We start from the raw sequence: 23,642 nt of genomic DNA, 5'->3' as shown, positions 1-23,642 counted from the left end.
GTTCTCACCGCTAGATTCCCCCGGAATAAAATAAAATTCATGAAACTATTTAGGGTTAAATTCAAACAGGTCGATGTGTTAAAGTTGCACGGAGGGATGGCGGGTGTTTCCCTCTCCCAGCTCCCGGTTTCGTCATGCCTGCTAACTTTGCTCCAATGAGGCCTTTGCTTTGTGCTTTGGTGATGGGGGGGCGATAGGGAGGGGGAAGCGGTTGCAGCGTTGCCACCACCAACAGGACGGAGGAGAGCAGCAACACCTGCGGAGGATTTCCCTCTCCCGGCTCTAGAAACGCGATCTTTACGCTGCTGCGCGCAGCGTTTCCAACCACAGGCCAGAAACTAAATCCCTTATTGTCTCTCGGGGATAAAGTGAGGGGGGTGCAAACGTGCCCCCTCTTGAGGATCGGACCTTTTGAAGCTCAAGGCAACAACAATGGACTGCGTCTGCACCGGGAACTCACTGCTGGAGACGCTCGGGAATCACGCACGGGACTGGAGCGTTTGGAATCGGGACGGGAGCGACGCGTAGACCCGAATGAAAAGCGTCTTCGGTCGGTTTGCCTTCTGTGATGCCTGCGAGGAACAGGTACAACCTGGTGGATGATCTGGCGGACTCGAGGGTGCCGCTCCATAACGAAGAGGCATACCAGCATGGGATCCATTTCCAAGCCAAGGTGAAGTAAACCAGCCTTTTCTGCCTTATTTTGAGCGCGTAACTCTGAGCGGCAGGTGCGCCGCAGCCTTTCAGCCGGGATCGTCCCAAAGTTTGAACGCGCGGGGGAACCGGCCGCGGAACCGCGCACGGTTGCTGACTTTTGATAACTCCAGGTCTGACTCGCTGATTTGCACCTGACTTTATTTTGGAGGGAAGGACACATATACTGCACGGTTTTTGTTCAAGGACTTCTTATTTAGATCTCACATGCAAAAATAACGTTCATCAACATTAAATATCCTTTAGATATCCCATTTTCCCGGTTCACATGGTAATACTTATACTATGATGATGAATTTTGTGGTTTTGTTGATTTAGATTTAGCATTCTGATATTGAGCTGGGCCCCACTAGTACTTCTGATGACCAGTAATCATTTCTTCATCAACTGCACAGACTATAAGTGGACTGGAAATACTTGTAGTTGTAGGAAAAAGCTGGATCTGTCAGTTATTTGTAGGCTCTGTTATTGCATACACATGACATTCAGCTAATGTAAAGACTAAATAGTGGGAGGCTTTATCTTATTCTACCCGTAGTTAGTTTCTATTTACCATTTTCTGTTTTAAAAACACAAAGGACTGAGAAGGTCATGAACATGATGGCAGGTTGAACGCGCACCTGCAGCGTGTCCATTATATCTCTGATTTTCAACATTTGCTTCAGTATGTCGGGACCCTCGACGTTCCCAGACCAAACAGCCGGATGGAGATTGTGGCAGCAATGAGAAGAATCCGGGTGAGTTGATTTTTGGACTCTTGGAAGCATTTTCTTATTGGCAGACACAATAAAAGTGCATGCGCAGGTGGAAAATCGCTGCAAATATGACTAATGAGAGGGGGATTATGCGAGTCTTTGATGGTAACTAACCATCATTTTCAGACTGCTCTTTTCACTTACGAGCCTGGTTTGCTTTCACCCACTCTTTCCTTGTCTTTAATCATATCATAGGCAGCTTTAGAGTTTTCTAAATAAAGCTCTAACAGTAATTTTACTGTGGGGACTGTGGCTATTTCTGCCTCTCACTGTCCCCGTGAGCCCCAGCCGATCCTTCAGAAGTGAGTACGGAGCTGTGTCAAACAGGCTGCTTGTGTAATTTGTGTCTCAAGGACTCGCCTGGTTAAGACATGACAAGGCTTTTAAGCCCAGTAGAGTGAATGTGCGGGTGGAAAAGATGGAGGATTTACTAAAAGCTACTAAAAGCCACAATGTGCATGTATCTGTCAAAATATGCATGCGTTTTGAGTCAGAGCATTCCGCCTCTATTTCATTTTATCCTTTTGGGCAGGGTGTGTGTTTTTGTTCTCCTGCTGTGTGAATGAGTGGGTTTGTAGGTGGCCGCTCGGCTGTTTTATACGCACAACGTGTGTGCAGGAAGAGGGGAAACCCGAACCTGTAAAGGTCTGTGGAACAGAGGCAAGGCCGGGCTCCTGGGCTGAGTCTGCACGTTATTTCCTGCAAGTCCTGAATCAGAACGTTTACCCCGGTGCCCCAGGTTCATCTCGGGGGTGCTTTGCTGCAGGCTAATGTAGATTAAAAGCAGCATCTTTCCATGAAAAAGGATATTTATCAGAAAAACAAATATTTCCTAGCGTTTGTTTATATCTCGTTACTCACAGTCCATTGCTAGCACGTATTTTTATTCACATGTGGGTGTATATATAGTAGGCTGAGTTCCCATGTGGGTTTGAGAAAGCTTTGGATGAATAATTAATGTGTTTGTCCAGCATGCCTTTGTGTCAGAACCGCAAATGAATGAAGCAAAGCACTGCTTTACAGAGGACCACAAGATGAATGTAAACAGGAAGGGAGCAGCGGAGAGAAAAGAGCTATATCTATATAAAATAACCTTATTTATTATTTAAACGAATCTCCTCTGACAGTGAGCCACGAAATGTTGCTGTTGTTTATAGACTGACCATTCCTTGGTTTTAGTATGTCAAAATACTTTCTGTGCTGGGGGGTGTCTGTCCCATCAGTCCCTGGGTGAGAGGAGAAGCAGGACTTGCCATCACAGGACAGGCACACATCAGTCACACACTCGGTCGACCGTATGGTTATGAACTTTGGGAGAGACTGTAGAACCTGGAGTAACGAGGCCTCCATGCAGCAGTTCTCCTTCTCTGGCGTTTGGCTGGAGTAAATAATGAACCCTTAAGATGAAAGTGACAAATCCACCACCTGGACCCAGATATCAGCGCTCTGGCTCCATTTCCCCTGTCTCACAATTCCTTAAGCAACTCATTTGGTAAGACGTATCTGATTGCCTTGGAGCTTTTTATTCATAAATATAAAGTTTTCTCCGTATTTTGCAAGATTTGCGGACTGAAATATACCTTAGCGACGTGTTAATACATCTGATATCGATTCTGCCTAATCCTGCCAAGCACTTTTTTGGACAAGGTGACCTATCTGGCGCTGCCTCTACGCCGCGTGAATGCTAACCGCCGAGCCTTTTCACCAGCGTTCAGGGTTGGCTGCCAAGTCAAACGTAATTATCCTTGTGCAGATGAATATCGACTGGCCTTTCCGACTCTCCCGTTGCCCTGCACAAAAGAAGAGGGCCTTGTCTTTAATTTAAAATCTCGGCACTTTAGCCGAGGGACGGCGAGCGCGCAGACAACTCGTGATTAAAGAGAGTGAGGAATAATGTGGCGGTGGTGGGAGAAGGAGTAGAGAGGAAGTCCTGGAAGCAGGAGGGGTTGCACGCTGGCTGGCAGAGCCGGAGCCGTTTCATTTCCCTTAGCTAATCTCTTTCGTCTCGGCTGATGCGAGGAACGGGCAAACATCTCCGAACCAGCCGAGAGCCAGGGATTGACAGTAGCGACGGACTCGGCCAGTAAAGTCCTCAACAGTTTAGCGAGCACCTGCAGGTTTTAAAGAGAAAAGATGTCATTTTTGGTACTTTTGGATCTTATTTAGAGCTGGCGTGGGGTAAAGGTTCTTCCATTACGGCTGGCTGCCCCTCCTGTGTTGCTCTTTAAGAGCCGGTTTTATTCAGTTTGACTAGTGGCACAGAAACCAGTTCAGTGGTGTCCCAGTGAGTTTGCACACTTTCCTGTGCATTAATTAGCACATGTGTGAGCTGCACTCCTCCATAATGGAGAGCCCTGGCCCTCCACAAAAGCCGGTGTCCCACGTGTGGGGCGCTTGCTGTCATCATCCACAGCTCGCTGGGATTTCCTTGGGAGTTTTCTCCCAGTCATCTACTCCCCCTTTTCATCCCTCCCGCCGTGATCGCTCGCCTTTCATCGCCTCACTTCCACCAAAGTAGACTCTCTCAATTTAGCCCATCTCTGCCATCTACTCAGCACTGACAGGAATAGATTTTAGGCTGAGGGCAGCAGGCTATGGATGCCTCCCTTTGAATTCTGATCGCTCCTAATGGGATTTTAAGCCTCCCTCTCGTGTCCATCAGGACTCAGCCTCCTCACTCGAGGCTGCCAAGAGCCTTGCTGGAAAATACATGGTTTCATTCTTCCCTATGTGTGTACTTTTGTCTGTTTGAAACGTCCCAGGAGGAGATTTCTGCGCACAAGGAAGAGGTTCTTCCATTTTGGTGCGGCTCTGTCCAGTCTGCATTAGCCTCCGCGAGCACGCTGAGCTGTCAGGAGTCTGTCAAGGGGGATGTGGGGGGAATGCAGATGCGTTCACGTGGACTTTTAAGGACACAAAGTTTCACTTTGTGGGTGTGTGTTGCTTGGATGTCTCTCTTGAGGCTCATACTAAAAAGGTTGAGGGAACCAGAGTTTAGTTGAATGGAAAGCATGGTCGCGATCTTTGTTATTGCCTAGTTTTTCACATGATGTTCTTGTTTTGTTTTCCCATTAAAACCTGTGTTGCAATAAACCACCCAGGGCAGCAAAGAAGTTTACTTCCTTAAACTATCCTTCATCTTTATCTCTATCTGTTCACTCACATTTACCGCTAAGCAAATGTTTACTCCTGCCTGGAGGCTACGGAACAAACCAAACGTGCACAGATTAGCACTATAGCGATCACACGTCTTTGTGCAACATTGTGAAATGCAGGAGTAAGAGATTTCACCCAAGGCTCTGGAACCACAGTCACGTGACGCTTCCATTTGAAAATGGAACAGGCCCCAATCTGCAATTCATAATCATCAGTGAATCACAACAGCTACACACCCTGGCTGTCCCAGAAAAACCCAAAGATGAATGAGAGCACAACTTCACTGAAGGCGGGTTACTGATCTGTGGCAAAGCAGAGGTGGTGAATGAAGACTGTCCTCTATGGCTGCTGCTTTGTGGGGAAGATGACATATTTGGGTGCATTGTTTTCACTTATGGCAGATGTACAAAAGCACCGTGAGTGACCTATATCGTGTACCGGATTAGCTGGGCCTGAAAGGGTGCAGTCACCCTTTGTTTAACTAAACCCATCAAGAAGGGTGTGTGTTTGTGTGTGTGTGTTGGGGGGTTGATTAACTGTCGCTCTAAAATAAGTCAATCTGTGATCAGCATGATCAGCTTTACAATAAAATTCATTCTGGCATCTTCATATGTGGTTCTAAGAAGCTTGGCAGCGCCTTTTGCAGAGGATGGTGGTGAGCTAAGCTAACGGCTCATATAATATTATGTCTAATATTAACCTATAAATATAATATTGAGATATGTGGGTGTATCTAAGCTGCTCTGACTGTCTATAGTTGTAAATCAGGAAAAAATAACTCTCTGCTCCATATGTTACCAGAGGACTGGTACATTAAAATTGTATGCTCTTTAATGCAGTAAAAATAAATAAATAAATAGAAATATGTATATTCCCACCTCCTTTTCATTGGTAATATGTGTGTATCGCAGAGGTAAATGCAGTGAAGGGACAGCAGGACTTTTCTCACTCGGATGGACAGACAGGTGGTGAGTGGTCCCGTTCTGTACGAGCAGCATAATGGTGCACACGTACGCAACCACAGACGTTCACGCTCTGCCTCCAGGCTAACCCATGTCTGCTAATGCTACATTTAATCAAGTCTTGCATACCCTGCATCCTCACTCAAAGCACGTACCATCATAAAGAGAGTGCATTTTGGAGGATTTCTTTCTGATGTCACGATACCCAAATGATGGTGATATATTAGCACGGTTTGTAGTAAAGTAATGAGTTTAAATCCCTCCGGCCTCCACTAATCACTCAGTTAAGTATTGAGTGGGGCTTTGTGATGAAAATGTGGACGATCAAAGCGACTATTAAGTAGGATCTGAGGGTCACTAGGGCACTGCTGACGCGCTGTTGTGACAGTTAAGTGGCGAGAATGTGCTTGGAGTTCTTTCAGTGCTGTGGAACTAGTAGAGCTTTAAGTTGTAGGGAAGAAGCAGAATAATAATAATTTGGAGTGTGCGGGATAATAATAAGTTGTGCTCTATTTTGCAGGCAGAGCACATAGAAAGATCAAAGAACAATGACGCAGACACACACACACAGCTGTCAAAGTTACAGAAGAATTGTTTTACTCTGAAAATCAGAGGAAAATAGTCACTAGTGTGGCTAGGTTGGTTGTATACTCGGTAACAATGGAGACCCAGAGCTCCCACTGCGGTACGCCAGTGTTATTAATCATCTCATTAATTCACATCTACATGCAACAGACACTGCATCTCCCACAGATCTTTGGGCATACTAATTCATGTGGGTCATCCTACCTGCCCCAGCAGATTAAACGCAAGTTATACTAGAGTTTTTTTGTTGCAGGCCTTGTCTAAGTTTGATAAATGACTCAATAGTTTGCTGAGGTCCAATTCTCTGCCTTTCTGTTATACTTCATCTGAATTACCATCCATCAGGCTGCTCCTTGGTCTCCTTGGATACCAGCTTTATCAATAAAACATGAACTTAATGTGCTTTATTTGGTCCTAAATACTGCTGTTTTGTTGTGTTCTCTGGCTTATGGTGTTTCTCATAGGAAGAAATAGATGGGGGAATATAGAGAGCATCGCTGAAGGAAGGTAGGTGAGATTTCACCTGTCGGCCTGAAAGAAATCTTCTGATTCGGTTCTTCATCCCTGCTGTTTATGTAAGTCGCTGCTCTGCATTCAAAGTTACAGACTGAATTATTATCTCCCTCCGCATCAACTTGTCGGGGCATAAGAGCTGAATATATTATGACAGAGGAGACGGCCGTCTAATCGCAAACCCTGCAGGAATTAGCATATTTTTGGAACAGAATCTCAATTTTCCCAACAACCCCCCCCCACCACCTCCCGTGCTTCCTTTGTTTAATTTGATCCCAGCTGGATTGCAGCGTAATCGCGGCCTGTGACCATTCCTTTTTGACTTTCTGTGCGACTGTGGGGACTGATGAGTTCGCTTGCTCCTCAGATCTCTTCCTTATCTTTTAATCTGGCGGTCTCTCTTTCTCCTGGCTGTCACCAACAATAGATTCTTCCTGCTACGACTCAGTGTGTTGTCCTGACATTCCAAAATCGCTCCGACTCAATGGTCCCACTGGAATGCCAGACGAGCAGTGTCTCGTAGTGTGGACATCTACTTCCAGCGAGCTTGTCCCCAGGCAGGCTTGGTCGGGTTTCCAGGACCTTCTTGCTTCAGGCGGTGGGCGAATGCTTTCTCCATCTTCCACATAGTTGACGGAGTCGTGATGTAACGCAAGCTGACTGCGCGTAAAGTCACCTACAAAGGACACCTAAGGTGTTTGTTTTTAACCATTGGAGGACAGATTTAGTTTAAATGTGCACCTCGACAACTGGACAGTCACACATGGGAGAGTGTGGAAACTCTAATGGGTGGACAGGAATGTTGACATCAGCAGTCTACAACTCTAACATCACCACAACTACCTAACGATTAGAACCCTCACCAAAAACTACTTTATTTAACTTAATTAAAATAAAAATAAAAATACAGACTTCAGGCCTATGTCTCTGTCCCGTGTGATTTGTCCTCTCATGTCTCGTAACGTAGTGGTCCTCATCATCCAGAGGCGGCTATCTTTGTCGCTGGTATTGCTGGTGCCCTGACCTGAATGATGCTGCCGGCTCAGTCATAAAAGATTCAGCCTGATCGTGACTGGGCTTTATGAAAGCTCTCAAACACTCTTAAGGCAGTTCCTGTGGGGGGGTGTTGGGGGACGTGTTTACATGCAAGACACAGATGGTGTCCCTGATTCACACCCCACATTTAACTTGATAAATCAGGGTTAACATGTGGTTAGTCGGGCATAAATGACACATTATTTTGATTAAGAGTACATAGCCTACTTTATTCAATTTTGAAAAATGTCTTTGTATTATGCGCATCCTTTCCTGTTCTACTCTAGCGTTCATTAATATATGATGTTTTTATTATTAATGGTAGTAGTGATACCTCCTATAGCTGCATATTAAATGCCGACTCAAAGCTTTTTATATTTATTCCACATTCTCTTATTTTCTGCCTTCAGGGGTGTTGGAATATGGAATTTCTCCAGTTTGAGACTTAAAAAGTCACATAAGAATTTATCTTGGGCAAAACGTACGTCAAAATATCTCCAATTTTTTTAAAATATATTTTGATGCCAGCACACTTAGCTGGATATGAACAACAGCCTTCTAGTGTCCAACATGTCAGATTAAATCACCTGCCAAATCAACGCTACACGCTTAAGTAAAGCAACAACAATGGGCTCGGTCCTTTGTGTTTCCGCCCCGTCCTGCTGTCATGTGACCGGCCCTGAGCAGCCACCATCAGCACACTGGGAATCTGTCCTCTCCCTGTGCTTGTTAGCAGCTCATTCAGGCGTGGGTCTATTCTCAGCGCAAAGGGCGCCAAAACAGGAGGGCCTGTCAGGGCCTGCGCTGGGATATACTGTGTTCTCCCCCTTTAAGTGGATGCTTTCCAAGAGAACACTTACTCATTCCTCATTTTGTTCAGATTTTTTTTTTTGTGGCGTTCCTTTTCCCGTCTTCTTGGTTGCATCATGATGCTAATCTAGACACACCCTGCTTTAAGTTCCCGGTTCCCGGTGTGTTTCTTATGTCTTCCATAATTCTGAAACCATGTTTCAAGACATAACATGCCGATTAATAAGCACAACTGGAAAAACCCTGCCTTAAAGATCACACATAATAAAAGCCTGTGCAGTAACGAACTCCATCTGGCAACGAATCGTGCTTTTTTTTTATTGTCTTGTTGGCGTACCTGACAGTTCCAGCGTGCAGACTTTCTGTTTCTATCCAGGCCAAGGTCGTTGTCTGTGGCAACTGCAGGCTAACCCGTCCTTTATCTCACCGAGTTAACAATAAAGCTGCCGGGTCGCTCCGGAAGTTTGGGCCTCTCCAGCTTCATGGGAGCCGTTTGGCCGTCTTTGTGCAGCTGCATGGCTCAAAGGTGTGTGCGCGATAATAGGAGAGTTGAGTAACAGTGATTTGTGATTGGACGCCACTGTCCAGCTGTCAAAAGGTGCGATTACCTCCTCGAAATCCGCCTTCAGTGCGTGGGAATTTAGATAAACTGAATGTGCTGTTTGTGTTTGAAGGTGTTTCCCCCCCCCAGACCGGGCTGATGAGACAGCTGCTACACTTCTCAGCTCAGTTCTGCTCACAACATTCTTCCCTTTGTCTGTAGGACTGGGGGAAAACAGTGAATTTCCTTGAAACTCCCCATATTTGGGAATTGTAATGAAGGGGTTGCTAGGCTGCAATCTATAGAGCCTATTGTGCGCTCTTATATGGATTCAGTGGTACTACAGAGAACATCGGTGACCCACAATGCTCTCCAAATTCCTCTCCTTTTTCAGACTTAGCAAGGGGGGGGTCATTTGATGTCATTTACGGAAACCAGTGGAAAAACAAACCAAAAAGAGATATTTTTAAATTTTTCAGAATTGCAACCAAAATCTATGTTTTAGTAATGATGGAAATATGCTTAAATACTTTTAGGCTCACTAAGAGCCCCAGTCGCAGCCCCTGTCATCAGGTGTGGGGGCTCCTCCGGTGGCCCCTCACCGCTCTGTGATGGCGGTGAAAGTCCTTGGGAGGCTTAGCTTTGTTGTTGTCACGCTCTATGGAGACAACAGGATGAGCTTACTACCGGTGCACCTGTTGTCAGGGTCGGGGTAGCATCATCATTGTAGTTACACCAGGTGGGATCCGGACACGCTCTTCTCATCCTCACATACAGTAAGTACACAAACACACACACATATACAGTAGGTACACAAACACACACACAGTCATTATTTGTGTGTACGCCTGGCCATCGGGTCCAGGCTTGCAACTTCAGGGCATACATTATGGGACATATTTGAACAAGAGAGGCATAAACTCTCTGGTAACGTAATATATAAATGAAATAGTTGAATGTCCAGTTTATCTCAAACTGTACTGCAAAGCAAGATTATAAACGCGAATGCTATTTTCACGCCCAGCTTTGATCTTTTTATTCATGTCTATTGTGGCTCACTTTTTTTTCTCAGCACCTCTTTGTTTGAATGGCCCCATGGTGACTTCTTTACTCTTTCTTTATTAAGAAAGGTTTGAAAATCACACTTGTGCTTCATCTTTAGACTTTAATTCACACTTCACAAGACATCTAGACCAATAAATCAAAGCCACGATGTAATTTCTCAGATGGCACGCTGATGTACCTTCCAGGGAGAGCCAGCGATGCTCAGAAATATAGCTGCTGCTGCTGCTGCTGCTGCTGTCAACAACCCTAAAGATGTGAACTTATTGATGTATTTTTGCATAAAATGGGCAATATAAGAAGCCTTTTAGTTTTATATAGTTTAAAGGTCAAAAGATCAAAGAAGACCAACATGAAAGCATAAGGATACCAACTAATACCTGACAATTATGTTTGGTGATTACCGATGCTTGTTCCAATAAGGTACCTAAAAGATTAATACAGCATCAAGCAGATATGCCCACACGCAACGCTCTTCAGAGAGAGCTGCTGTCAGCCGAAGAGGAAAATGCACTACTTGAAGATTTACTTGTTACCAAAAAATTGCAGATAGAAAAAATCAAAAAGCTCAACACGAGACTGAACCTGTGCGTCGAATGTCTGGAACAAGAACTTGAGAGGCAACTAAAAGAAACTACCGAGGTCATAAACAAACATGAGCAGGAAAACATAGATTCCCAAAAAGCCCTGGACGAAAGTATCAAAGCCAAACAGGAGCCCAAGTCTAAAATGAAGGAATTGGCTAAAGCTACTGACGCCGTAATGGCTGAAAGTACAAAATATAATGAATTATTGAGGGAAGTGAATGCAAAGATGGGTACGTTTGTCAAACATCTCACCCCTGAGGATGGTTGGGGCACACAAACGGTTCCAGTGAGGACTAACTCTGGTGAGTCCACATCTGTCTCCTGGCTCCAACAGCCACAGGTCACAGAATCGGAAGATTGCTCCGCTAACAACATACTGCAGCAGGTCTTCTCCTGCCCCCAGGAGATACTTGATGCAATAGAAGTGCTGTCACAGACGATCCAGTGCTTGGGCGAGGATGTCTTAAAATCAGAGAAGGCAAACCTGGAGCTCCAGCGGCTTTTAGACATGGGAGTGAAACAAATGCAGGAACAGGCGGAGCTGATAACATCAGAATTTGATGCTCTGAGAGACCAAATCAAGCAAAAGACAGATAATATCAAGCAAAAACAACAAGATATTGCAGAAATGTTACCAGAGCTCAGCAAAACTCTGCCGCAGGACACGTTGTCAAAGTTAACATCCGTTTATAACTGCTGCAGAAACAGGCCCGAGGAGAAACAAACGACCTTGCAGAAGCTGTCCTTCATCGAGAAGGTGGTGGACGAGCAGCTACAGCAAATTGAGGCGATCAGAGGGAGTAAATATCACAGAATAAAGAATAAGGTGATCCGGGAACGGATCGAACGGGAGCGGCAAAGACTGATCGAACTGGAGGAGCAAAGGCGCATAGAAAAGCTTAAGATGCGTCAGAGGCTCGCCTTTAAATCTCCCACCAAGCCAGCAGTGAAGTCGATGAAGAGAAGCTCCCTCCCTGGAGAAAAGGATATGGAAAACAAGGCCACCGTCACCACGCAGGAAGACCCAAAAACATCCACTACGCTTTAAAATGTTAATCAAGACAAATTGTTAAGCAGTATTCGCTATCCGCCAAAAGATGAGGTCAAATTTTAGACGGGTTTGGGTAAAAAGCACTTCCACAAATAAGCAAAATGCTTCAAATAAGTCTGCGTGCCGTCCACACATGCATTCAGAACCCGATACAGCAGCGGCGTCAAGAGTCCAGCTAAGAAGCCAGTGAGCGCTCTGTACTTCAGACTGACATTAATTCGAGCTGAGCGACCAGACTTTCTGGGTTTGGAGGCAGGGAGCCTCCAGCTGACGGGGCAGAAACATGTTAGTTGCTGAGTGCAGACCCAGCTGTTGTGTCCCGCTCCAAGCAGAGTCCAGGCTAACGGGCATCCTGGGCCCTTTTTGTGCTTAACTGCTGTTTCATTTAACGTGGGTGGTTCATTTTTGGGGGGAGCAAAGCTGCTTCAGTTGTGCAATTAAAACATTTAGCAAATGAAACATTTAAACAACTGATGTCTGTGTGTTTTTAACAAACCCTTATTGTCTATTGAATATAACAATAAGCTTTAATCCACTTTTACACCCTGTTTGTTTTTATTATAATGTATATATGTGCATTCTACACATACAGTACGTGCATTTTGCTGACACCAGAGTGATACTTTATTTGTGGAAGTTATTGTTGATTTGGTGTTTCCTCAGTATGAATTCAAGGCCAAGAACATCAAGAAGAAGAAGGTCAGCATTGTAGTGTCTGTGGACGGTGTCAAAGTGATACTAAGGAAAAAACAGAAGGTACTTTAAGGAGAACAGCCACTTTGTGACTGAACTAACATGTAACACTGAGCCAAAACTGGCTTCATTGGACCTTCATTACATTGTAACACATTTTCTACAGAGAAAAGAGTGGACATGGGACGAGAACAAGATGACGATCATGCAAGATCCCATATACAGGTGAGCGGCAGCTCTCAATTTTGGACAGTTCAGACGTAAAATCTAGAAAGCCAGATCCTGTGTGTCTGATCAGAGAGACAGCTGATAGATATCGTGCTCAGTACTAATGGGCCAAATGTGATTACACCCATGAGACGACGATGATGATGATGATGATGAGACATTCACAGTGCTCACACATACACACCACGTTACACTCACAGTACAGGTGTTTGACCTATGGAGGGGGCTGTAGCGACCAGAGTGCTGGGGTTCGTCCATGATGTCTCACTGTGATGACGGGAGAGGACGCGTGAAAATGAAACAGCTGGGGGTGTTAGAATCCATGCACGACCTATGAAAACACTGCTGCAGGCAGTGGTGAGGCATAAATTCTCAAACGAGCAGTGAAGACATTGTTAATGTTCTGAGACGATTATATGTGATGGGCTGTAATAAACAAACCGGGCTAATGCTGCAGGGCGTCGCTGCTTCCACACATCTGTCGTACACAGCACTTTAATCACGCCCAAGCCCACAAGCCCAGCTAAATTCATCATGTTTTCCAGGATTTTCTATGTGTCGCACGATTCCCAGGACTTGAAGATCTTCAGCTACATCGCTCGAGATGGTTCGAGTAATTCCTTCAGATGTAACGTCTTCAAGTCAAAGAAGAAGGTAGAGCCACAGCTGTTGCACCGCGACACGCAATAAACCACCGGAACTAGGTGGACGGCTTATTTTGTTCATAGCTGCAGACACCTCTCCCTGCTCTCCTTCTCCCTGTCAGACACAAGCCATGCGTATCGTGCGCACCGTGGGCCAGGCCTTTGAAGTGTGCCATAAGCTCAGTCTGCAGTATGCAGAGCAGGACGCGGACGGACAGGCGGACGGGGAGAGCGACAGGTCCACAGAGGAGGCCAGCAGCCACGGTGAGCTCAACCCTCCCCCTACTTCCAGAACACCTTCCATTTATGTCAACACCAGGAACCCTCTGCTTCTCCACCCAGTCCCACCACCTGTTAGTGTGTATATTCATATTAATATTGATTCCCTTGTATGTGTAGGTTCTCAATCATCCATGTTTTCTGTGTCAACTGGACTGTTTTTCTTCTCTTTTGAAGACGTTTCCCTTATTCCTGAAGTTATTTATGCTGAATCCTGGTTAGGGCAATGGTGTTGAGTCGATTGTGACACATTTATTCCATGTTGGAGACGGGTTCAGAATGGAAAACACACACTCTGATTACAGCATTCAGCTCTTTGGACAGTCATTGCCTGGGTTCACTATAATGAGTATAATTTTCTGCCACGAATCTGCAGTTGACTGGCGTCCAGAAGAGGTCATGTTAAGTCTTCTGCTTGTTTTTCTCCCCGCAGACCGTAAGCTGACGGGCGCAGAGTGCGGGGAGGAAGAGGAGGGCGGTAAACATGAAGGAGGAGGAGGGGAGGATCCCTTGGCCGGGTTGTCGACGGGTGAAAAAGCACTTGGTGAAATTCTGCAGAGCCTGGCTGAGATGAACGTGGTCAAACCCGGGCAGACCATAATAGTACGATACTGCTGAAGACACACAAACACACACATACTTGCATACTTGTACTATCTGTGTGAGGACATTACTTGACATAATATATCCCACAGCTTGGAAGAAAAAAGTGCTATTTAATTCCAAAATATAATTTTGAATAACAGAATAGGCTGGCTGTGAATGATGATATTAACATTTAGGACATTCTTAACCAGCATAATGGTATCAAGCGCCCCCAGGCCACATTTCTGTCTGCTGGATAATTCACTGAAATATCCACTCTTGCAGCACTGCTGCTGGGAAATATTAGGGACCTTCTCGGAGAGCGCTGCCAAAAAACTGTGCTAAATTTTTTTGCGAAGGACATTTCATATCAGAAAAGGAAAAAGTTGCTAAGTGGAGCATAAAAGTCGCGAGAGGCAGAGTTGCAAAGTTGGCAGCATGGAGCATTGATGTGACAGTCCAGCTTCGACTGGCAATATTGGTGCACGTTTTCATGGTTATCTCTCTTAGAACCTTAGCTTTGCTTCTTGCTTTGGTTTTCCTTCCTCTGCAGCTGTTAAAGGCAACTGTAGGAAGTGAAGTATCTATGTGACAGGATGATTAGATGCTAACATACAGAGCTTTTGCTGGCCATGATGTGTTTCGGTGGGTTTATCACCGGAGCGAGTGCAGTAGATGCAGCGTGGAACCTGAATACTTCCGGCTGTGAAAAGGGGGACACCTAATCCCCCAAAACCCCAGCCCGCTCCCTTTGATTTCTGAGAAACGCCTCCATAATCCCATTGGGTGGTTCATGAACATCTGCACTGAGGAGATAAGAAAGGAGCGAGGGAATGAGAAAGAGAGGACAGGGAGGAATAATGAGAGCCCAGTTGGTGGGCAAACGCATATTTAGGCAAACACTGTTTGCTATATGTGTTCAACCTGTAATCATGGTTTTCTTCACTAAAGACCTAGAACTAATTGAGTATAGCTTTCATGAGTAATGAGTTCCTGCAAGTCAGAACTTATTTGGATATTTCACGTTTCTGCACTTTTGTCCCTGAGTTCTTGTTAGGAATCAAACCACAGAGTCACAAAGTGTCAAACCTGCAGAACCATGAATCAGAGTGGGATGAAATCTCAGCTGAACTTTGTGGTACTACACAATGTTCTGCAGCGCCCTCTCGCGGTATAATGGGTGTGTTACAGTCACAGGCTTAAACGCTAAATAACTACCAAAAAAGTTATAAAAGCTGTTTGTCATTGATTAGGCCCAAGTCCTTTCTTTAATGTTTAAAGTTAAAATTTGACTGCTCAGAAGTCATGTTATGGTCATATCTGTCCGTGATAAATCCCATAAATTAGATTTTACCCGAGTATGTAAGGTTTCTGTGCATTTAGTTGGTTCGGTGTCCTTTTTCATTTTCTATTTTCTCCTCAGGACTTTGAGCGACGCTCATTTTTTACTGTGACCTCCCAGGGGGTTGTTCCCAGCAGCCCTGGCGCCTCATCGCTCACCCCGCTGGCATCGCAGCACTACCTGCAGCTCCTTCAGCAGCAGCTCCAGCAGCAGCAGCAGCACACACAGGTGGCCGTCGCTCAGGTAAGAAAGAATTTACTCCATCCTCTCAGCTCTTGGGTGCATTTTATTACATTTTATTGTTTCTCTCCCACTGTCTTGTTGACTCTAAATCAGTGGTCGAATCTGGGAGCTCGCTAATTATGTTATACTGCTGTTCTCATTTTACTAATCACTAAACTGTTCAGATGTGTTTAACCGGTGGAGGGTGTCTGTGATGATACACCACTAGGTGGCAGCACTAAACAGTAAACGCGGAGCCGGCGGCGACAACAAAATAAACATTTGTAACAAGGCTTTTAAAGAGGTTTTAAAGGTCGACGATGCTGCCTGTGCACGATATTGCAGAAGCCCTGAAACAAATCAATATTTATTGCATTACTTTATTGTTTAAACCTGTTTACTCGACTTCTGTTTCAATCTTCTGTAATGACACGACAATTGACCTTTCTTTTAAACATTCAAATGCATTTGCGTTATACAGATGAAGCGCACGCACAAACGTGTCGTGTTTTGGTTCCCTTCCAGGTGCAGTTGCTAAAGGATCAAATGGCGGCTGAGACGGCTGCCCGCATGGAAGCTCAGGCGAGGGTCCACCAGCTGCTGCTGCAAAACCGCGACCTGCTGCAGCATTTGACGCTGCTCGTCCAGCAGCTGAAAGAGCTGGAGGACCTCTCCTCAAGAGCTCCAGAGGCCCGGGAGCCACAGCAGGAGCCCCAGGCTAACGGGGACAGTAAGTGACCAGACCTGTGCAGTCAGATGAGCTTGCGTAAGATCAGGTTCCCTGTGCACTGAAGTCACTGTCAGACCAGTATAAAGGTGCACTCAGATAATGCAAATGTGACTCCTTCTCTCTGTCAGATACAGTTATACAGTGTAATGTCCTGTAATTTTCCTTTTAATAAGAATTGCATTATAGTATTGGTGTAGTTTTTATGGATTTATAAATGACATATCATACTCCATACTTCCTCTCAGAAATGGCTAATACCGCCAATGTTGGGCTGATTTAAATGCGGCCCCTGGCACGAGGCCACCTTCTTCTTTTCCTGATAAAAGTCAGCACTTAAAGCTCTCAGTGAAATAAAACATCGACTTTGTTATCTTTACTTGTTTTTAAAGGCTTCGTGGGGACTGATACGGATCATGTTGGGGTTTTTTTTCCAGACGCTCCAGAATCGTCCACATCAGCTAAGCCCCTGTCACTGAGTCTGAACAATCACTACAGCCAGACCCTGGAGCAGCTCCTCACCTCCACGCCTGCGTGGCCGCCTCACGCCTCGCCCCGCTCCCCCACGCAGGGCAACTGTGCAGAGTCCTACTTGAACCTGCTGAACCTGGGCAGTAACCACGGCGAAGGCTCGGCGAACGGCGGCGCGGGCCCCTTCATCGCGGCCAACCGTGCAGCTGACGAGGAGAGCTCGTGCAACGGGATCGTCCCGCTCAGGAACTCTGGCAGCACGGAGGGAAAGTAAGTCTTGGTGTTATCCACAGCAGCAGCTGCGCCTCTCTGAGTCAGCTCCGTACGCATTCATACATGTAAATGCTCAGTTTCCTTCCCAGAGTTCAGACCAAAAAAACAAAACTTAATCCCACTTTTACGTCACTGAGGATGACTCAGGTCACCTGTTTTCTGCGAAGCCTCTGCAGGTTTTTGGCGCTAGCCATCCTAGTTACAGTAAATATTACGTGTTCCATATTGAAGTGGTTTTAGATTTCCTTTGCGGCCTCCCAGCCGCCTCTATTCTGTATCTAACGGCCTCCGTCGTAGCTCCAAAGTCGCTGCTTTTCACTCGTCCAGACTCGTCCAGAAAGCTCTGCTGTGGAGAAGGGAACATTTTAATGCTACATTACAGCACCTGGACCCATTTCCACACTTTGAATGAACAGAATATATTTTAGTTTCACACTTTTACACTCTGTCGTCCATTCTATGGTGAAGTATCAACATATCATTCAGTTTAGTGAAGAAATTACATGGCCTGCAACTAAATGACATCAAACATGCAGGTAAGTAAAATGAAACCACTAGAAAATGCTGCTGCGACGCCCGGCCCAGATGTGGAGGTTGTCAGACTTCTGATATCGTTATCTGTGGTTGTCATGGTCTTCAGGCTATAGTTCAATAAGCAATAAGCATAATTGGTAATTATGTGGCTGTTCAACACTGCCTGAAAGCAGCGGCTCCTAAAAATATTGAAGCGTTGCGTTCAGGTGGTGACATATAGTAACCTGTCAGAGCGGCTTTTAGTGATATTAATGGAGAACCACTCAACTCAGCAGAAACAGCCTCCGGCTAATTAAAGTGTGGCTGTAATCAGGGGATTACAGAAGGCTGGCAGAAACAGAGTTGAGGTTAGACAAACAACAGGGGCGGCGGGTTCGAAGTTGGTGGGGGGAAAGGGAAATTGGCGATAAGGAGTGGGAGATTTAAGAGATCCTCGGCTTGAACTCCTTCAGAGTTTCTGCCTCCCTAAAGAAGTCAGCTTGTGCAGCCTCCTGAAGCCCGAGGGAGGGAGGGAGGAAGCCAAACGCGGTCTTTTGCTTTGGAATCATTTATGCTGAATGTGTTTTGCTTTCCATGAAAGCGTGTTCGGGGAGCCGCCTCTCACAGTTTCACCTTTTAATCTCCTGTGGTGCCTTTTTTAAGGGCGAGGTAAATCAGCGTCGGGACGCTCCGGCGTGCGGCTCGGCGATGCACCTGGAATGCCTCTGCGTGTAATGACTTTTTAATGAGATTTTAATCTCCTCGCTGCCACGACAACGAACAACTTAAAAAAAAAACATTTATTGTAAAGGACCGGGCAGAGCTCCTCCGTCTTCCGTCTCCCATTATCCATTCTGAGCTCTTCTCTTCAAGTCTCAGAGACTTAGAGGCAAACGTAGGGTTGTAGTTGTACAACACACCGGGCAGCGTTGTGTGTTGTGTGTTGTGTGTTGTGTGTTTGCACCTCTGGATCTGTGTCTGTGCGTCTGGATGCCAGAAAACAGTCCAAACAGCTGTGAGCACCAGGGCTGGAGAAGCCATCCCTAACCCTAACCCTAGCCGCTCCATAGGGGAAGGAAAGAAATTGATCACCCAAATCCAAACTTCTAACTGACCCGTGTGCGTCCAGTCCAGCCGGACTCATGGAGCCCCCCCTTCCCCCACCACACACACACACGGAAATCTTTGTTGCTTCCATTTGCCTTCGTTTTCTGGAAAATCGATGTTTACATCTCATGTTACGTCCTCTAAACTGCCTGGAAGACCCTCTCAGGGCACCATTTCACCAGCTTTTTGCATCTCCCTTCATTTGTTGCTCCTCTTTCTTCATCATCCTTCAGCTAACTCTATATCTGACACTGCAGAGTGGTATTTCAGACTGACTGAGCTCTCAATTATTGTTACAAACAGATGCAAATGCCTGATTTTAAGCGTTGAATATTGTCTTTTTGTCACCAACCATGCGTGCCAAGCATTTGATCTCCTTTACATTTGCATTTTATACAGATTTCACTCTCAGTATTATGTATATTATGGGAGACATTAATTATAATGTATAGACCTTTGGCATGAACCATCTACCAATATCAGAACATGCTGATGACCTAATCAGCCAGTGTAATCGCTAATCAGCGATACCTGATGTACCAGTTAGTCAAAAATGAAGCCTCAGTCTCTTCTGGTGTTGTTGTTGTGACATAATGCCATTTTCTGTGCGTCCTGCACGCCATTATTTGTGCCTTTTTGGATTCACACAGCATTGTTTCCTGCTTGAAAATGGCTTTCATAGGAGACTGTTGGGAAGAACATTTGGAACCTACCAGGTTTCTAAAAAACAAACAGAAACTCCATACTCACTTTATAATACAGCAGAAAATGTGAAAATTTACACCCATGAGCTGCAATGGCTCAAACCCTGCAAATCTCCGGTGAGCTCCCTGATGCTCTGTCGTCTAACTGTCACCTTTCTTTGGCACAGGTGTGAGGATCCTCTCCTGCTCTTCCTCTTCCTCATCTAACATCTCTCATTCTCCTGTTAGCCTGCTTGAACAAACCGATCCCCTGATCAATACCCCAAAGAGCTAATCCCTTCCATCGCCATGTCACCACACCCTGCCCCCTTTATCCCTTGCCGCACCAGCCTGCCTCTCCCTGGGAGCCTGGGGAGTTTTCTGCCACTGCCCAAGCCCCCTTCCTCTCCTCCTCCTCCTCCTCTTCTAAATCTCAACCCCTACTTCTCCCACCGTGAGTATTACTCATGACTGGCAGCATGTGGAACCAAAGTCTGTGGCACAAGCCTTTCACTGGGCATGTGGCAGGTGAAGCCCGCGATCATTTCTCTGCTAATGACGGATTAATATCCTACATTCACCCGCGGAGGCGCTAGGCGTAGTATCAAATGCATCTGCACCGGGGGTAATCAGTGCGCCGGATTACGGAAATGTGTGTGATAATGTTGTTTTTCCACTTTTCTGACTGAGCACTTTGTTCCACGTCTAAATATTCTCAACACGCCAGACGAGAGTTTGATGCTAGCCCTGTTAGCGAGATCCCGCCTGTACAGCCAATCACCCACACACCCGCCATGTCAGATTTCTTCTTTCACGTCTCTGTTTGACCCCGAGCTGACCTAAAATAGGAGGCAGGCTTTGTGTCTGTACTGCAGCCTACCACCGGAGGGCAGCCCAGACATCAGGATGCTCAAGATTCATGTTGTTTTTGTATAATCACCTCTGGCCTATAAGTGACTGTTCTCATCATGTGGGTGCCACCAGCATCCTCATACAAAGCCACACGCTTCGCCATCGAGTCATACGTGACATCTCTGATTGCTTAGAAGATTAAAAATGATATATTTCTGCTGCATGATCATAAAAAAAGGAGTTTTTGCTGCATGGATGACCTTCCACAGGTTAATTTAAAGTCAGCATAAGCTAAATTGTGCATTAGACTTATCTGAAGCCAGCAGATGTGTGAATGCTAATGTGGTGAAATATATAATTTTTTCTTTAGCAGAAATATAAATTATGCAGGAGCTGCGATTGGAACTGAATAAAAAGACTGAAAGACAAATGCAGCAGCCGAGACTTGTGGCAGATGGTCTGAATGGCACCAGAGCGGGATGAATGGGAAGAGGCGAGTGGAGGAATAAAGGGAAAGGTGGAGAAATAGAGCAGATCTCAAGACGTGGAGATAAGGAGAGAAAAGAGGAGCGCCCAGTCAGTTGTGATGATGAGAGGAGGAAGCGTCCGGCAAGTTCACTCTTTTATGTTTTTTTTTTCTAAAGACACACGTCGGGAAAAAAAAGCTGAAGCAGAAACTTTAATCATTGTGAAAGTCTGCCATAAAACTGCTGCCGGGTTATTTCAGTCTCCCCTAACCCTGAAAGCATCCCAACCTCAGCGGACCCCAGTCACTATAGCAAATAGACCTTAATGAAACCGCCAGTGACATCCCACCCCTTTCGCCGTGGCGACGTCAGTTAGCAGGGGAAACGGTGGATCGTTATCTCTGGAAATAGTTTTCTCTCGCCATTAGCCGGCCGTGATCCTATCTGCCGCTGCCACCCCCGTCTACAGGAGAGGAGACTGTAAACCCATAAACAACGGTGTAAATGCATTACCCAGACCTGGCCTGAACCAGGCACCAGGTTCCAGGGAGGAATGAAGTTAGCCGCCACCATCTTGATGCAGGTGGGAGGAGCGGGAGAGGAAGCGGGGCCCGTAATGAGCGCGTGTCAGAACCCATTTTTCAGGAATGATACTTGTGGCGCGCGTCACAGCGATTCTGTGGTACAGTCAGGAACTCTGTGATGCTGCTATTTCTGGTGCACGTTCGGGGATGCGGGAAAGCCTGCAGCGCCTGCACTCTTTTAATCTCTGCGTGGTTTCTTGGTCGGCTCCATTTCTCTCTCCCTCCTGCTCTTTTCTTAGCAGTGGGGGCTGGTGGATGTAAGATAAGTCCCCTGATAGTGAAACAGCGGGGGCGCTAGAGAAGCTGAGCCGCTGTTGGGTGTATTTGTGCCCTACGGTCATGGTTAATGGGATGTAATGTGATGGATGGACAGGAAATGCTCGGGGCTTTTTGGCGCGCACCTGCTCGGAGACCTGTGAGCTACCTTAATCCTCGTGGTTACCGTGGAAATAATCACAGAAGCAGCAGAATATTTGTCATTTGACTTTTATGGAATGGGAACCAATTAAAGGCTGTATAGATAACTTTATGGCTGTCGTCACTATGGCGATGTCTAGGAAAGGCACGTACGTGGTGTTGCTACAGTGACTTGCTTCGACTGGTTGTCCTAACCTAGCTAAACGCTTCCTGTTCTTTCTCGGCAGGTGTAAGCAGATGATCCCCAAGCTTGACCCGCCCCCCATGAACCGCAAGCGTGCCAGCAGAACCTTGTCCCCGGGGTTAGACGTCACAGCGGCGTTGGCGCCGGCGGAGGTCACCGCTACCGAAGGAGCTCCCAGCCACAGCAGCAGCCTCTCCTTCCCGGACGTCACCCCCAGCTCCTCGTCCTCCGCCGACTTCCACTCGCTCAGCAACGGCGAGAGCAGCTCCTCGTCCTCCGCCAGCGAAGACTCGGGCGTCCGCTCCGAGACCAAGTCGCTGCTCTCGCCGCTGCGAGACGAGGACGACCTTTTCGGGGAGCGCCTGACGTTCCTAACGGCCTCCAGCGGCTGCAGCAGCCCCCTGGAGGACGGGTGCGTGGCGGCCTCGTCGGAGTCACCTCGGCCCGAGACCGACACCGTCCACCCGTACGAGGAGCCTCTCTGCTCGGCTCCGATCAACGATACCTGCCTACACATCAGTTTCTCGGAGGATGAGCTGCTGGAGAGCAGCCAAGAAGAGCGTAATATCCCGCAGCGTAGTTAGGATGAGATCCCTCATCACGTCTCCGACTCAGTCGCACCCGCCTCCCGGGCCCCATCCCATAATCTCTTCCGTCCTCTTGGGACTACCGGTACTTACTGACCTAGCACGCACTATTTAACGAAAAATCAAATCATCCAAATAATCAGCCAACGGACAGATGTAGTATTTTTGTAATGATTGAAATAACTTTGTATTAGCTAGAGTCTAAAGCTGAACACATGTAGCGGTTCTTGCACACGTTAACATAGCGTAGAATTCAAAACCAGTGAGGTTGAACGTGGTTCTTCTCCTCTTAACGCCTCACTGGGATGTAAGCAAATGTATCTCTGCGGGCTGGATGACGTGTAGATGTCGGGGATGTTGGGAAGAGCCTCGCTGTCTGGGAGGACACACGTGACTGGTTGACACGTGGAGAGAAAAGAACGAGAAAGTCAGAAACGTGAACTTGGGAGGGTAAAAACAAGAGTGTCGCTGGGGGTTTGCACACCCGTGCGTGGTGCTCAGAGCCGGTGGGTTTAGAAAGTTTGGGGCTAAATGTCAATATTCTAAAACAGGAGGACAAAGTTTAAATCATCACTTGTAGCTTTAGACGTTATACTGTCGATTTCTTTTTAAAATGAGACTCGCTTTGAAGATATTTCTTCAGTAAATCAGTTTGACGTTTAGGTTTCAGAACCAAATGCACTGACTTTTTGTGCATTCATCCATCAGTATATTGATACATTTCGAAAAATGCATCAAGAATGTTTAAAAAAAAAAAAAAAATCCCCAAAAGTTCTTGTCCTTCTTTCTTTTATGTGCTGGAGTGACAGCATTGTTAATGCGGCTGTAGTTAAGTTTAACGCACTGGGAGCGCCAGGAAAGGCCTTAATCGATGGGAGGAAACAGCTAAGTTGCGATGTGGCGAGGATGAAGGTGTGGAATGTCCAGCAGAAGAAGGCTTTTCTCAACATCACCTGGGTGGACAATGGCAATAACACAGATGAAGCATTAATAAAAGGAAGTGGTTGAAGAAC

At 46.3% G+C, this 23,642-nt stretch overlaps 1 protein-coding gene across 3 annotated transcripts; it reads left to right on the top strand.

Annotated features, from left to right (window-relative positions):
- The first annotated feature begins 165 nt into the window (after positions 1 to 165).
- LOC101075447 (carboxyl-terminal PDZ ligand of neuronal nitric oxide synthase protein) lies at positions 166 to 23,642 on the top strand. Of its 3 annotated transcripts, XR_003888658.1 has the most exons (12): positions 166 to 673; positions 1,380 to 1,451; positions 12,435 to 12,527; positions 12,631 to 12,689; positions 13,238 to 13,346; positions 13,459 to 13,600; positions 14,049 to 14,218; positions 15,624 to 15,785; positions 16,290 to 16,494; positions 16,929 to 17,232; positions 19,727 to 19,992; positions 22,086 to 22,225. XR_003888658.1 is itself a non-coding variant. In XM_029837079.1 (11 exons), exons 1-11 carry the CDS (start codon positions 569 to 571, stop codon positions 22,624 to 22,626), a joined length of 1,923 nt encoding a protein of 640 aa, XP_029692939.1. In that variant the 5' UTR covers positions 167 to 568; the 3' UTR covers positions 22,627 to 23,642. The 3 variants fall into 3 exon arrangements, 2 of the variants coding, with proteins under 2 accessions (XP_029692939.1, XP_011602958.1); XM_029837079.1 differs by lacking the exon at positions 19,727 to 19,992 and having other exon boundaries at positions 167 to 673; positions 15,663 to 15,785; positions 22,086 to 23,642; XM_011604656.2 differs by lacking the exon at positions 19,727 to 19,992 and having other exon boundaries at positions 174 to 673; positions 22,086 to 23,642.

This window comes from Takifugu rubripes, chromosome 6 (assembly GCF_901000725.2).
Source record: "Takifugu rubripes chromosome 6, fTakRub1.2, whole genome shotgun sequence".
Lineage (NCBI taxonomy): Eukaryota > Metazoa > Chordata > Actinopteri > Tetraodontiformes > Tetraodontidae > Takifugu > Takifugu rubripes.
This window is presented reverse-complemented; position numbering and strand designations above follow the sequence as displayed.